Source organism: Euprymna scolopes, chromosome 45, assembly GCF_053919585.1.
Source record: "Euprymna scolopes isolate OS-2025 chromosome 45, ASM5391958v1, whole genome shotgun sequence".
Classification (NCBI taxonomy): domain Eukaryota; kingdom Metazoa; phylum Mollusca; class Cephalopoda; order Sepiida; family Sepiolidae; genus Euprymna; species Euprymna scolopes.
The window spans coordinates 35,102,391-35,116,239 of record NC_136526.1 but is presented as its reverse complement, the minus strand read 5'-3'; the positions used below and the strand labels follow the sequence as shown (position 1 = coordinate 35,116,239).

The window sequence follows — 13,849 nt, the reverse complement described above, 5'->3', positions numbered from 1 at the left end:
ATGAACTTTATAACAGTGTACTTATTTTTCATAAACGATATATATATATATATATATATATATATATATTGCTTACAAAACCCCCCTTGTTTGGGGGGGGTACCAAATATGCTTAAAATAATCATCTGAAACTGAACAATATTCCGTTGTTGTAAGGAACAGGATTATAGATAAAAATTTAAAAAATTGTTTACATACCTTATTTTAACGTCTGAATATTAGAACTTTGATTGTGTTTAATTATTCCGCTTTTGAGTTTTGGAGTGTGAAATTCGGTGAATGTGTTAAGTTATATTTACGTTGGTCCTTCAAGCACATGCGTTAAATAATTAATTTAAGTTAAGCAAAAAAAAAACATTTTTTTAAATATTTATACGAAAAAAGCCATTTTAAAATCTTTGATAAATAAATTAATAATTTTTTTTAGCGAGCCGAATAATGCATGACCATTATTAAACAGGGAATGCTTTGAAGAATCGATACAAAAAAAAAATCGATAAATATTGTGCCCTTTGTGTTAAAAATATCATCAGTTTTTCGATCCTGTTTGATAACGTTTGCCGCCTTTCGACTACGGTGGACCATACGCGCTGAAATAATTTTGTGGGATCTCCGTGACTGCCAAAATCGGTGCAAGCGTGAATCAGTACAGTAGTACCCAATTTTGGTTGGTGACACTCACATAGAAACGAGACGCTTCTCTTTTCATTGCGAGACAAAATTATGGATGGTAAATAAAAATTTATTATTATTTTTATCATTACACGTGTTTATTTTTGTTTTACTGAAACTATAGCGGCTATTTGTTCGTCCGTCTGCCATAAACGAAACTTTACAGTGAAAAATTAATTTTAAACTAGAAACAGTACTTTTTTTATACTGCGAAAAATACGCACCGTAAAAAAAATGGTTAAACCTTCATTGAATTATTAGGTGAAAGTGCAGAATAGTTGAACACCCCCATGTAAAGAATGGCTTTCTAAATAAAGTTATTATTTTAGTATGGCCCGTACACTTGCAGCCTCAGGGTTTCTTATGTAGTTTAGTTTAATTTTTATTCTGCTTTAAATCCCCCCCCATTTGGGGGAGCCTGACCCCACATACACATTAAAAACCAAACTCATCAAAATGGTCACCCATCTGGTACTGGCCAGCCTCGGTGTTGCTTATGTAGTCAAAAACCCCTACAGTTCTTCCTCGTTCAATGAAGGAGAAATCTTTCTAGACTGGGTCAATTTTAATTTTTATTCTGCTTTAAACTCCCCCCCCCTCCATTTTTGGGAGCCTAACCCCCACACATACACATTAAAAACCAAACTCATCAAAATGGTCACCCATCTGGTGCTGGCCAGCCTCAGCGTTAATAATACATTGAAATTTACCTCACTGAAAAATAAGTTTTTTGTGCAAGTTTGGTCTTCCGTAGTTTGCTTTTTATCAACTACAAACATAAATAGAAACGTAGCTGAAGACTGCAGTCAGGAGAAGTTGAGGCTGTAGGATCGCTGGAACTTGCAATAACTGACAGGCACTAAAGCAAAAGGGAAGGTCTTTCGTAGTAACCTAGCCCTGAAAAGGGCTCTTTGAATTACTGCTGCTGCTGGAACTGCTGCTGCATGAGATCCTTCGGCAGTGTTTGGATCTCTCAATTCGGGGGACTCTTAGCCCCCTAGTCGGATTTAAATTTTTGGCCAAGAAGCGCTTTCTTCATGGCAACAGAGCCCAACTAGTGATGTCGCTCTCAGGAAATGAATAAAGGAAGATCTTAATTCCAAACAAAATTTTTACAATCAAACTTAGTTCAGAAGTTTGATAATTGTATTTGAATTAATTCCGTCTAAAACAAAAGGACAGTTATTTAGATTTTAATCATAAAAAATTAAGCTTTATGTATATTTTGTTTAGCAAAACAAATAAAACAGGAATGCTGGAGAAGAGGGACATAAGTAGGTCAACTTGCCTCGCTTACAGTTTGTTGTTAAGCGGATTTATTCGTCCTCTCTTCTCTTCTTTCTCTCTCACTCATGCTGGAATGTTGCATGTCTTGTTTTGTTGTATGAAACAGTGGAGTGGAGAAAAGGAAACAGTTTTTCTTGCCCCACGACAAGGCCCTCTCCCTGGATAATTGATCATACTCAATTAAAAAAAAATGTGATATACTGTCTTAGTAAGAGGATGTATATATATGATGGTTTGCAACAAAGGCCCTCTCCCTGGATACTTGGGTATAATCCACTAGTAGTAGATGTATGTCTTATATCTACTTGAGAAGGTAACCTTTCTTCCACGTCTAGTGTGTCTGGTTGGAGGGCTGGACACTTCTGGAGTTTGGTCTGTCTCTTGGCAGGCTGGGTCAGTTAAGATGGGTTCCGTCCCTTGTGATGTCTTTTCCAGGAAAGTTGGTTTAGCCCTGTTGATGGAAATGGTGTCGGTTCGATTTTCTCAGTTGATGCTCAGATGTTTCTCAGCATGCTGCAAGACTTTAAATGGACCCTGGTATGTTGGTGTCAGTGGTCTCTTTACTGCATCATTTTGTATGGAGATATATTCACAGTCCTGGAGCTGGTGAGGGACGTGGACGATCGGTGATGATGGTTGCCTGGGTTGTGAGTACATGAGTTGGGACATTTTATGGCGTAGCTCTTGAGTGAAGGGACTTGCCGGAGTAAGGTTGGGCATGATGTTCTGGAAGTATTGGCCAGGTAGAGAAAGTGCTGTGCCAAAGACTACTTCTCCTGGGGAACAACCTATGTCCTCTTTCAGTGAGTTTCGGATTAACAAAAGAATCAAAGGTAGCCCGTCCACCCAGTTGTTGGTGGGGTGTCTCGTGGTCAGAGAAGCCTTCAGTGTCCGGTAGAATCTTTCCATGAGGCCATTGGCATAAGGATGATATGCTGTAGTCTTAATGTGTTTGACGCCAAGTAGTTTAGCAAAACAAATAAAACAGGAATGCTGGAGAAGAGGGGCATAAGTAGGTCAACTTGCCTCGCTTTCGGTTTGTTGTTAAGCGGATTTATTCGTCCTCTCTTCTCTTCTTCTTCTTTCTCTTTCACTCATGCTGGAATGTCGCATGTCTGTTTTGTTGTATGAAACAGTGGAGTGGGGGGAAAGGGAACAGTTTGTCTTGCCCCACGACAAAGTCGATCTGCTGGCTCTCACTACATCGTATGAACCTGCATCGCCATCTTTATTGACCATGTCCATTACTTCTTCCTGCAAATTAAACGATTCATTGACCATTTTTTCCAAATTCATCTGACTACATTGACCACTTGCTAGCGATTGGGAAGAATATTGTGTATCTTTTTCGTTTTGGAGCTGAGTATCTGAAGTTAATGCTGCTGTATGTGGCGGCTAACTAGTAACGAAATTTAATATAACACCTCTTTGTTTTTAAATAAACGCCTCCTCCGTTTTTCGTTTGCATTTTGGTGCACCAGACACGGAAGAATGTTTCGACATTTTGGCCAAGGGTCTTTCGGTAGTCTGGATAAATAAAAAGTTTAGTAACTAATCATAGAGTCACAATTAGCATCTTTGCCTCACTGGATAGAGAATAAAAATCTTTGTATGCAAAAAAAAAAAAAAATGGCGAGGAAATGTGAACAAACACAAATTTTAGTTGAAAAATTTAGGTCTACATGTAAACGAATATGAAGCCTTGATTGGCAAAGTACGAGCGAGCCTTTTTGCTATGTAATTAAAGGTTTGAAACAAATGATTTCCATTGGTAGGGTCTTTTTTTGTCCTTTTAATTAACAGGGAGTGAAACTTTTCAAATATGACTCTCTTGTTATTAATAAACAACAAAAAAAAAACTTGTAGACGTTCTCATGAAAAATTAGGGAGTTTCTTTTCTTTCTTTTCTATTCCAAAGGAAAGTGTCTTCGTTCCAGAATATTGGAGACAGATTAGAACCTTCTTGTTTTCTTCTTTCTCTTACAATCACTGAAAATAGGTTGTTATTTTTAATTTGTTTTAACTGGGATAACAAACTCGCGACACCTCTAGCTCCTCCTCCTCTCGATTACCATTCTTCCTTTACTTTTTGGATATATCCGCCAGATTTGGTACTTCCACTTCTTACAAAGCAATCCCACAGTACTCTTCTTTCTTCATCCGTCCATGGTTTTTTGATATTTCCTGTTCCAACTCCTTTCGTGTCTTGGGACTCTCTCTGGCAATTCTCATCTGACTACAACCTGGATGTCCAACATAAACGAATTCCTGATGAACCGCCCCCTGAAGTAAGACACTTTATCAAATCTCCAATACTAACATATTGTACACGCAATAACCCTTATCCCCGAGTGGCTTCTAGGCCTTGATAAGTGGTGACTACCTTGTAAAAAAAAAATAAAATAAAATTTAAAAAAATAATAAAAAAAAACACTATCAAATCGATGCGAAGTAACTGGTTGCCTATATGAATAAGTGGAATTATTTGAAATCTAGGTACTTATATTGTAATATTTTTGCATATTCTCATAGAAAATAACCCTAAATCTTAGTTAGACTAAAAATAAACAACTTAATTATTTCAAAAACCTTTTTTTTTTTAATATTTATATACGCTTTTTGTGCAAGACAAAAAATGTCAATTGTTAACTTTTGGGAAAATTTTAACATTTAAAATTTAATTAAAAATAGTAGAAAAAGTTTTACATTATTCAGCTTTCTATATGATAAAATTCAAGATTTTATCTTTCTGGAAAAAAAAAAGTTACTCAAAAATCATGGATTTTAATAAATGTAATTTCGTTTTAAAAAACAATAACTTGATTTTTCGGCCATTTTTGGCGGTGCCTATAAAAAACTGTTTTCGAAAAATTGGTAAATTTTTAGTTTACCGACCCCTAGACATTCACCTTTAATTTGTCGACTTAAAAGATTTTCGTGTACGCTGAGTACGAATATCACATTTTTTGCGCAAACAGGCAGTTATCCGTATTTGAAGATATTCAGTATCCAACGTATTCTCTATCATTTTTAATGGCGGCCATTTTGTTTTCCTATAACGAATAAACGCCCAAAAAGGCTAAATATGCCATATGTAATTGGAATCCCTTCTTCCCAACCACCGGCGTTGGCGCAAAAATAAAAAAAAAATAAAAAAATAAGTTTATTGGGGGAGGGGAAGGGATAAATTCCAAGAAATCTTGAGCGAAAGGAAAGAACGCACAGAAAAGACCACAAATTAAAAACTATTTAGAATAATATTTATTAAAATAAATTAAAAGGTAAATATTACCTTTCGCTACAACAGGTGGCCTTTTGGTCAAGATCAAAGTGTAGTATCTGTTCTTCAGATGCTGCACTTCCATTTCTTGTTCTCTTTCGGTGGAGAATCAATCCTTCACGACTGAGACAATTTTTATTTTTGTACCTTTTTTTCCACGTTAAAAAACGACCCTGGTGTCTAACTCTGTCCCGTGGAGAGGCATAGTAAATAGGTACAACAGAACACCGACCACTAATTTATTTATTTTTTTTTTTTTAGGGATATTCGATGTTGCTGACCTCAAATCTGATGATCAAATCCGTCGCAAATTTACTGTTTGCATGGTATTAACCCCTTTTAATTGATAAAGAAAAGTAAGTTTCCACGAGCTGTTTATAAAAGCATAGTTTATGTTTTTCGTTCTTTTTTTTGGGGGGTATTCAATTATAGAACTTGTGTAGTTTAACAAGTGCTTCTGCAGTTTAAGCAACCGTGTTTCCATAAGTAACGCACCGATATTTACCGAGTAGAATACTGTTTAACATTTCACAGAATGTTCTCTCCTCAACGTGCCAGCAACATATTAATTCTATCTTTACACAAGAACACTTCAACCTACTAACCCGTTTCTCTCGTGTACATTTTATTAACGAAGATAACAAATAAAGTTGTTTATTAATATAGAATAAAACTCCATTTCGTCCTTCTCTAATTTCTATAGTAGCCATGTTTCGATTTTTAGCAAGAAAAGCTAGTATTTAACATGGTGTCGGTTCTTTATGCTGAGCTATCTCCCCCGTGGCACATTCTAAAAATCCAAACATGGCTACCTTCAGCACGCTGTCATAACGTGCTTTTCCACTGTGGAAAAAAAAAAACTCAATCAGATTAAGTGAATTTTTTTTTTTAAACTTCAGTCCAAAACGGATACATGCAATATAACATTTTCGATATTTTTATTTTGTAATGTCTTGTCTTACAAGTACCACCTTTTTTTCTGTAAAATTTTGCGGTAAACACTGGAATATTTAGACTTACTGCCTTTCGAAGTTTATAACTTCTTGAAAAATGTAATTCAAACCCTATTTTTTTTTAATTAAAGGAGCAAAGACCAACATTTTAAAAAATAACAGGTTTAATAGCAAATTATGCAATATTTGTGTTTTTAAAATCACTTTCCCTTTAAAAAAGATTTTTAAAAAACACAACGAAATTTTACTTCCTTCGATTGTAAAAAATATATATATATTCCAAAAAATTACCTACCTATAAAAACTACTATTCGATGAGTAGTTCAATTGTTCATTGTTAAGAATTTATCAATATTTATTCTTATATTCCATGTCCTTTTTAAATAAAATACTTTTTTAAACAAGGATTAAAAGCAAACGCGAACTCACATTTTTTTAACTGTTCACATAAAGAGAGACAAGTCTGATTTTATTCGCCTTTATATTCCGGCGCCTTGAAGGGACATAATTTATATGTCTTTTTAATGCGTGCTGTAAACAATTTAGTAGTTCGGTCCACCATACTTAAAAATCGAACATATTCACTTAAAAGTTTTTATTGTTAAAAAAACACAGTTAACCGATTTAAAATATTATTCTCTTAATGAAATACATGAGTTTTTGATTGATATATTTTAATACTTCTTATCGATTGAATTTTTTCTTTTTTTATATTTAAAAAAAGAAAACATTGAATGAAATTAAAAAATGGTTGTAAGCATCCCATGTTTACTTGATATTCTAAGCATAACATTAGCTGCCACTTAAAAAAAATTCAACATGGTTTAAAAAAAAAAAAGGTTTTATACTTTGGACTTAACAGGTAAATTTCCCAAAAAAAACTTTTTTTGTTTTAAATTAGAATATTTTATTTATTCATCTTTTATCTTCAGTTTGTGATATATAAAACTTTGGTACATAAATTAATTATTAAAATTTTTATAGACATTTCAAAATGGGGGAGTGACTTTTAAAAAAAAACGTTTGTCTAAAATATTATATTCGGTATATTGGAAAGAGCATAAAATTGTTATAAAATAACACGAGCGTATGGAAGCAAGGAGAACAAACGAAGTAATTTGGTTTAAACCTTTATTGAGGGTCAATGTGAATAAGTATATATATCCTCAATCAAGGCCGGAATGGTCAGCCGGGCGTCAGGAAGGCCGGAATAGGGATTAGAGAGGTTGGGATCCTGGCCTGATCAGGTTCGGGCAGGTACAGGGGCCTAGATGCTGGTACGGTCTGGGGATGACGTCCGGGACTGGAACATCGCCACCGCTGTTGCCGCTGAGGAGTCGCTGGGATGAGTCGGGGTTCGCTGGTGGTATTCCTCAAGGGAACAAGCGGCGATTCAAGCAGTTGATTCAAGGTGCCTATGGTGACTAGGCACCTTGAATCAACTGCTGTCGCTGAGCTGCCGCTGCTACTGCTGGATGGAGCTGAAGGGAACGGCTATTGCTGCTGCCGCTGCTGCCGCTAGAAAGTTGAGGGGAACGGCTTAAAAAAAAAGGTTTTATACTTTGGACTTAACAGGTAAATTTCCCCCCAAAAAAACTTTTTTTGTTTTAAATTTGAATATTTTATTTATTCATCTTTTATCTTCAGTTTGTGATATACAAAAAATTGGTACATAAATTAATTATTTAAATTTTTATAGACATTTCAAAATGGGGGGAGGGGTGAATTTAACAAAAAACGTTTGTCCTAAATATTATATTTAGTTCCTTGGAAAGAGCATAAAATTTTACATTGACCCTGAAAATATCCTAAAATTTTTACCAATAGAAAAATTTTGATAGATTTTTAAAGTTTAAAAATTGAAAAATAATTAACTCGTAAAATTTTATTACTTTCATTACGAAAAAAAAATGGGTGCATGACAGCGCGCCGACACTTTGTAAACACTGTTTGAAAAAGATAATAATATTTCTATTATTTTGTAAACAACTTTAATAGTTTATTTTGGAAGTATATTTCATAAAGAAAATAAACACCCCACTTTAAAAGAGAGAAGTTATGAGTTTTTTTTAATATTTGATTCGCAGTTTTGTGTGAGGAGTGTCAAAAATTCCCTCCAAATTCTGATACACCTAATGGATAAGTTGCAGTTTTAGTCATTTAGAACTGCTTTACAGCTTCACTGCTCACTAATTTTTCGACCAAATTTTAAACAATTATTACAGTTTATCGATCACCTTCTCAGCTATATTGTGAAAAAAAAATTTAATTTTCGTTCAGTAAAACAAAAGTTATGATTTACTGGTGTTCAAAATTGTAAAAATTCATAAGGAGGTGAGCGACGTCTTTTATGACCAGTTTTCATAGCAACTACGTCGCTTCAGCGGCTACTGTTGCTACCAATTCACCGCTCTCACAAAAAGAGAAGTAACAAGTGAAACAGAGAATGAAAGAATGAAAGGGAGATAATGGGGGTGGGTACTGAAACAATGAGTGCCATACATTGTTACAAATGTGTATGTTATGTTTATGGGGGCAAAAACATTTACACTGAAATTAAAGAAAGAACAAGTGAATTTACTGGAAGCCTGGAAAAATCATGGATTACAATAGAAAAATGCGAGCATGAAAAGTTTTATGGCGAGATGAGCAATTCACCGCCGGAACTTTTTATCGAAAGAATGTTATCACCGGTCACCGGTTGTGAGAGCCTTCCCTGGGCGGGAACACTTAAAAACGTAACATGCTGTCTCTGTAAATATTCTCAATAAACTTCTCCATTTCTTTATTAACTTCAGAACCTCTTTATCCATTTATTTTCCTTGTGGAATACCTTTCTTGAATATCCTTTTATTACGGCCCCCACCGCAGGATATATCAACTGGCGACGAAGATGAGGTACGAACTGTAAATTCATCTAAAAAAAAAAAAAAACATGTGGTAACTGAGAACATTCTGAAAATTGTTGTTCACAAAGTTCACTTTTAATTGAAGAAAAAGCTTCTTAGACAGCGAAAGACTTGTGTCTGCCACAAATTTACGCAAGTAAAAAATAATTTTTATATTATTGATGAGTTAAACTCCGTTTTTTTCTTTTTAAACTCCCAAAGAGTTGACGTTATATAACGTGTGTGTGTGTGTGTGTGTGTGTGTGTGTGTGTGTGTGTGTAAATTGTGACTTTCTTCATGGGAGATATTTTTCATCTCGTTATTACTAAAAATAATTTAAAAAAAAAACGATCAACGGACGTGTTTTTTGTATTTGGTTAATACGATAAAAAAACAACAAATGAACAATATTGAGGAATCTGTGTTTATTTAGTAAAGAAAATTTTTAAAAGAAGTTTACGTGTGTCTGCTGAAGTAGACGAAAAGAGTCTCTTGAAATTTTGTCAAGTGTTATTTTAACGGTGATTTTTTTTTCAGAACTTTCCTATGTGTTGACAATTTTCTGTGAAAATAAGCATCTTGTTTTTGAACAATATTTTTTTTCTCTTTGGTATACGTTAACTTGCTATTGATACATTTAAAAAGAAAATGACATCGGAACAAATAGCGACGTTGACGAAAACGTTAACTCAGAGTTTAATCGCTCAACAAAAAGCCCAAATGGATTTTCAGAAACAAATGCTAATTCAAAAAGAACGTTTCGAAACTCTTGTAATACAACAAATGACGGATAATCGCTTATTTTGTGAAACGATTTTGTTCGAAAAATCTAAGGAGGGTGCATCCAGTTTTTTTTTTCTGCTGAGGGTATAGCGAACTCGTTTTCAGACTTTAAATATGACCCAGAAAAAGGTGACACTTTTCCAGCCTATTATCGGAGGTTTGAAACGATATTTACAAAACGATGCGAGAAGTGGTCGGATGAGGAAAAAATAACACTATTACTCCAAAAAGTGGGCACAGAAGAAAATACTAAATTCACGAATTTGATATTGCCTAAAAAACCGGAAGAGATCTCTTTCTCTGAAACGGTGGAAATTTTGTGTGTTATATTCGGTGAAAGAGATAGTCTTTTTCATACACGGTATAGGTGTTTAAATATGTCAAAAGACGAAACTGATGACATTGGCAAAGTCAACGCCCAGTGTGAACTGTTTAAATTAAACGATTTATCAGTGGACATGTTTAAGTGCTACATATTTGTCCAGGGATTGACAGCACCGAAGGACAAGGATTTAAAGTCAAGGATATTATCAATCATGGAGCAAGACCCGGAAATGAAATTGCAAAAAGTGAAAGAAAAATGTCAAAAATTGATAAATGTAAAAAGGGACACTACGAGGATTGAGGGAAAAGTCACATCCCAAGTCCAGGTAGTAAAACAAAAGACATTTCCAAAAGACAAAGGGAAAAGTTTTGAATGTTGGAGTTGTGTAGGTCCACACTTAAGAAAAAACTGCCCTAATAAAGACCAACGTTGTACCAAATGTGGCCTAGTAGGACACCGGGCATCCCACTGCTGAACTAAGCAAGACAAAAGACGGAAATGGAAGCCAAAAGTAAATGTGGTCTTGTCCAAAGAAGAAATAAAACAAGGAGGGAAACGGAAATTCGTTCACACACCAATAAATGGTCACTCAGTGAAGCTACTTTTAGACACAGGTAGCGATATATCAATTATCGACGAGGTGACCTGGAAGAGAATTGGTGGTCCAAAACTGAGAAAAACACAAAAAAATTGCAAAAGGTGTTTCAGGAGAGTGATTAAAATTCATGGGAGAATTTAATTGCAGTGTTTCTCTTGGATCAAAACTTTTTCCTCAAACCTTTCAGTTGTTCCAGGAATAAATTCTTGCCTTTTTGGAACTGATTGGATTGTTTTGTTTGATTTATGGGAGCTACCCATCAATTCATTTTGCAATAATGTAAGAGCATTGGAAAAGAAAAATTCCAAACAACATGACAATTTTCTGGCAGTGTTAAAAAGTGAATTCCCCAAAGTTTTTTCAGAGGGATTAGGAGTGTGCACCAAAACTGACGTAAATTTTGAATTAAAACAGAATGTGAAACCTGTTTTTAGACCAAAAAGAAATGTGCCTTTTTCTTCAAAAGAAGATATTGAAATTGAACTAAAAAGACTACAGAAGAATGGTGTAGTCGAAAAAGTTGACTATTCTGAGTGGGCGAGCCCCACTGTGTATGTTGAAAAGAAAAATAAGAAGATTCGGGTATGTGCCGATTTTTCTACAGGCCTTAATGACTGTCTGATGGATCATAGTTATCCACTTCCATCTCCTGAAGACATTTTTACAAAGCTGAATGGAGGTAGAATTTTCTCCAAAATCGACTTATCGGAAGCTTACCTTCAGGTAAAAGTCAGTGAAGAATGTTCAAAGTATTTGTGTATCAATACCCATCTAGGACTTTTCCGACTAAAAAGACTTCTTTTTGGATTAAAAGTTGCCCCAGCACTATTTCAGCAAATAATGGATACGATGCTTGCTGATTTAGATGTTGCAATCGCATATTTGGATGATATCCTTGTCAAAAGTAAAAATGTACAGGAACATAAGGAACACATCAGAGCAGTTTTCCAAAGAATTGAGGAATTTGGTTTCAAGTTAAGTGCCGAAAAATGTGAATTCTTTTTAAAACAGATAAGATATGTTGGTCAATTTATCGACAGCCAAGGCAGAAGACCGGATCATCAGAGAACAGAAGCAATCGAGAGGATGCCAGCACCCAAAAATGTTGCTCAGTTACAATCTTTTTTGTGTTTGGCTCAATATTATGCTATTTATATTCCAAACATGCATAAGTTGGGAGCACCATTGAATGATTTGTTAAAAAAGGACAAAAGTGGATTTGGTCAAAAGAATGCCAAAATGCGTTTGAAGATATTAAGAAATGCCTGCTATCAGATTTAGCTCTAGCACATTTTGATCCACAGAAAGAATTGATTGTTGCATCAGATGCAAGTGACTACGGAGTAGGAGCAGTTCTTCTCCATAAACTTGAAGATGGATCAACAGAGCCAATAGCCCATGCATCCAGATCACTTTTGCCGGCTGAAAGAAACTATTCTTAAATTGAAAAAGAAAGCTTGGCGATTATTTATGCCATTAAAAAATTCCATAGATTTATTCATGGAAGGATTTTTACTTTGCAAACCGACCACAAACCCTTATTGACTATTTTTGGCTCTAAAAAAGGCATACCTACGCACACTGCGAACAGACTCCAACGATGGAGCATAATTCTACTAAATTATAACTTTAAAATGGAGTACATTTCATCCAAAAATATCGGACATGCAGATGGACTGTCCAAGCTCATCCAAAAGTGTGCTGAACCTTTGGAAGACACAGTAATAGCTGCATTGACAGAGGAAAAAGAACTCTCCGGATTACTGTGCCACACAATCAGAGAGTTACCAGTGACTCTAGACGAAATAAATAAGGCAGCAGAAAAGGATGATTATATTGTGAAAACGAAAAAGTTGATGCAACTAAATGGAAAATCAAAGAAAGACCCTAAAATTTTACCATTTTCCATTTGTGCTCAAACCTTGATGTACGCAGACAGAGTCGTCATACCGACTATGCTTCAGAGAAGAATTTTAAAAGAATTTCATAGTGGTCATCCAGGCATGTTGAGAATGAAAGCGTGGATATACGTATTGGCCTAGGATGGACCAGGACATTGAAAAACTCGTAAGAGAGTGTCAAGGGTGTCAGCTAGCAGCAAAGGCACCACCTGTGCAGATACAATCGTGGCCAAACACTGATACACTGTGGATTCGGTTACATATCGATTATGCAGGTCCTTTAAATGGACATTATTTCTTAGTGGTCGTCGACAGTTTCACAAAATGGCCAGAAGTGTTTAAATACAAACACCCTACTTCGATTAGTACAATAGATGCACTAAGAGTTCTCTTCAGTCGTTTTGGAGTGCCTAAAACTATTGTCAGCAACAACGGCACCCAATTAACCAACAAAGAATTTGAAGAATTCTGCAAGGCTCTAGCCATTGAACATTTAACAACGGCAATCTACCACCCATGATCAAATGGCCTTGCAGAGAGGTTCGTCGATACATTCAAAAGAGCCTTGAAGAAAAACCAAGGAATGGACACTGACGAGAAGAGTCTTGAACAATTTTTATCGGTGTACAGGATAACTCCAACCCCAAACACTGATACCGGTTCGTCACCAGCTGAACTGATGTTTGCCCGGAAAATCAGATCTGTATTTGACAGAATTTTACCAAGTGCAACCAGAGTAACAACAACAAAAGAAAAATTTCCAACAAGGTTTTACAAACCTGGTGACAGAATATTCTTCCTGAATTACAGGAGTGGAAAAAAATTTTGGGAGGAGGGGATTATCATGAAAAGAATCGGACACATGCTATATTCTGTAAGAAGTAATAATAATAGCCTCTATAAGTTCAAGTTCGACAGTTCCATCCTCCCTACAGAGATCCACCATAGAAATCCACATTTTTAGTCGTCCATTAAGAGCACTAATAGACAGTGGTAGCTCTGACAGCTTTATTCATAGCAAAGTAGCTGAGGATCTGGATTTAAAAATAACAGATTCAGACTTGAGAGTTTCGATGGCATCGTCGGACCTCTTATCCAAAGTGGTAGGTGCTTGTTTTCCTAATGTACTTTTTAACAAACGTATGTATCCCAACCAGAAAC

General features: G+C 35.4%; 1 protein-coding gene across 1 annotated transcript; it reads right to left on the bottom strand.

The window, feature by feature from the left end:
• Positions 1–2,442: 2,442 nt before the first annotated feature.
• Positions 2,443–2,868, bottom strand: LOC145269163 (uncharacterized). Its single transcript, XM_080124771.1, has one exon. The coding sequence runs from the start codon at positions 2,866–2,868 to the stop codon at positions 2,443–2,445; it is 426 nt and encodes a 141-aa protein (XP_079980897.1).
• Positions 2,869–13,849: the final 10,981 nt, after the last annotated feature.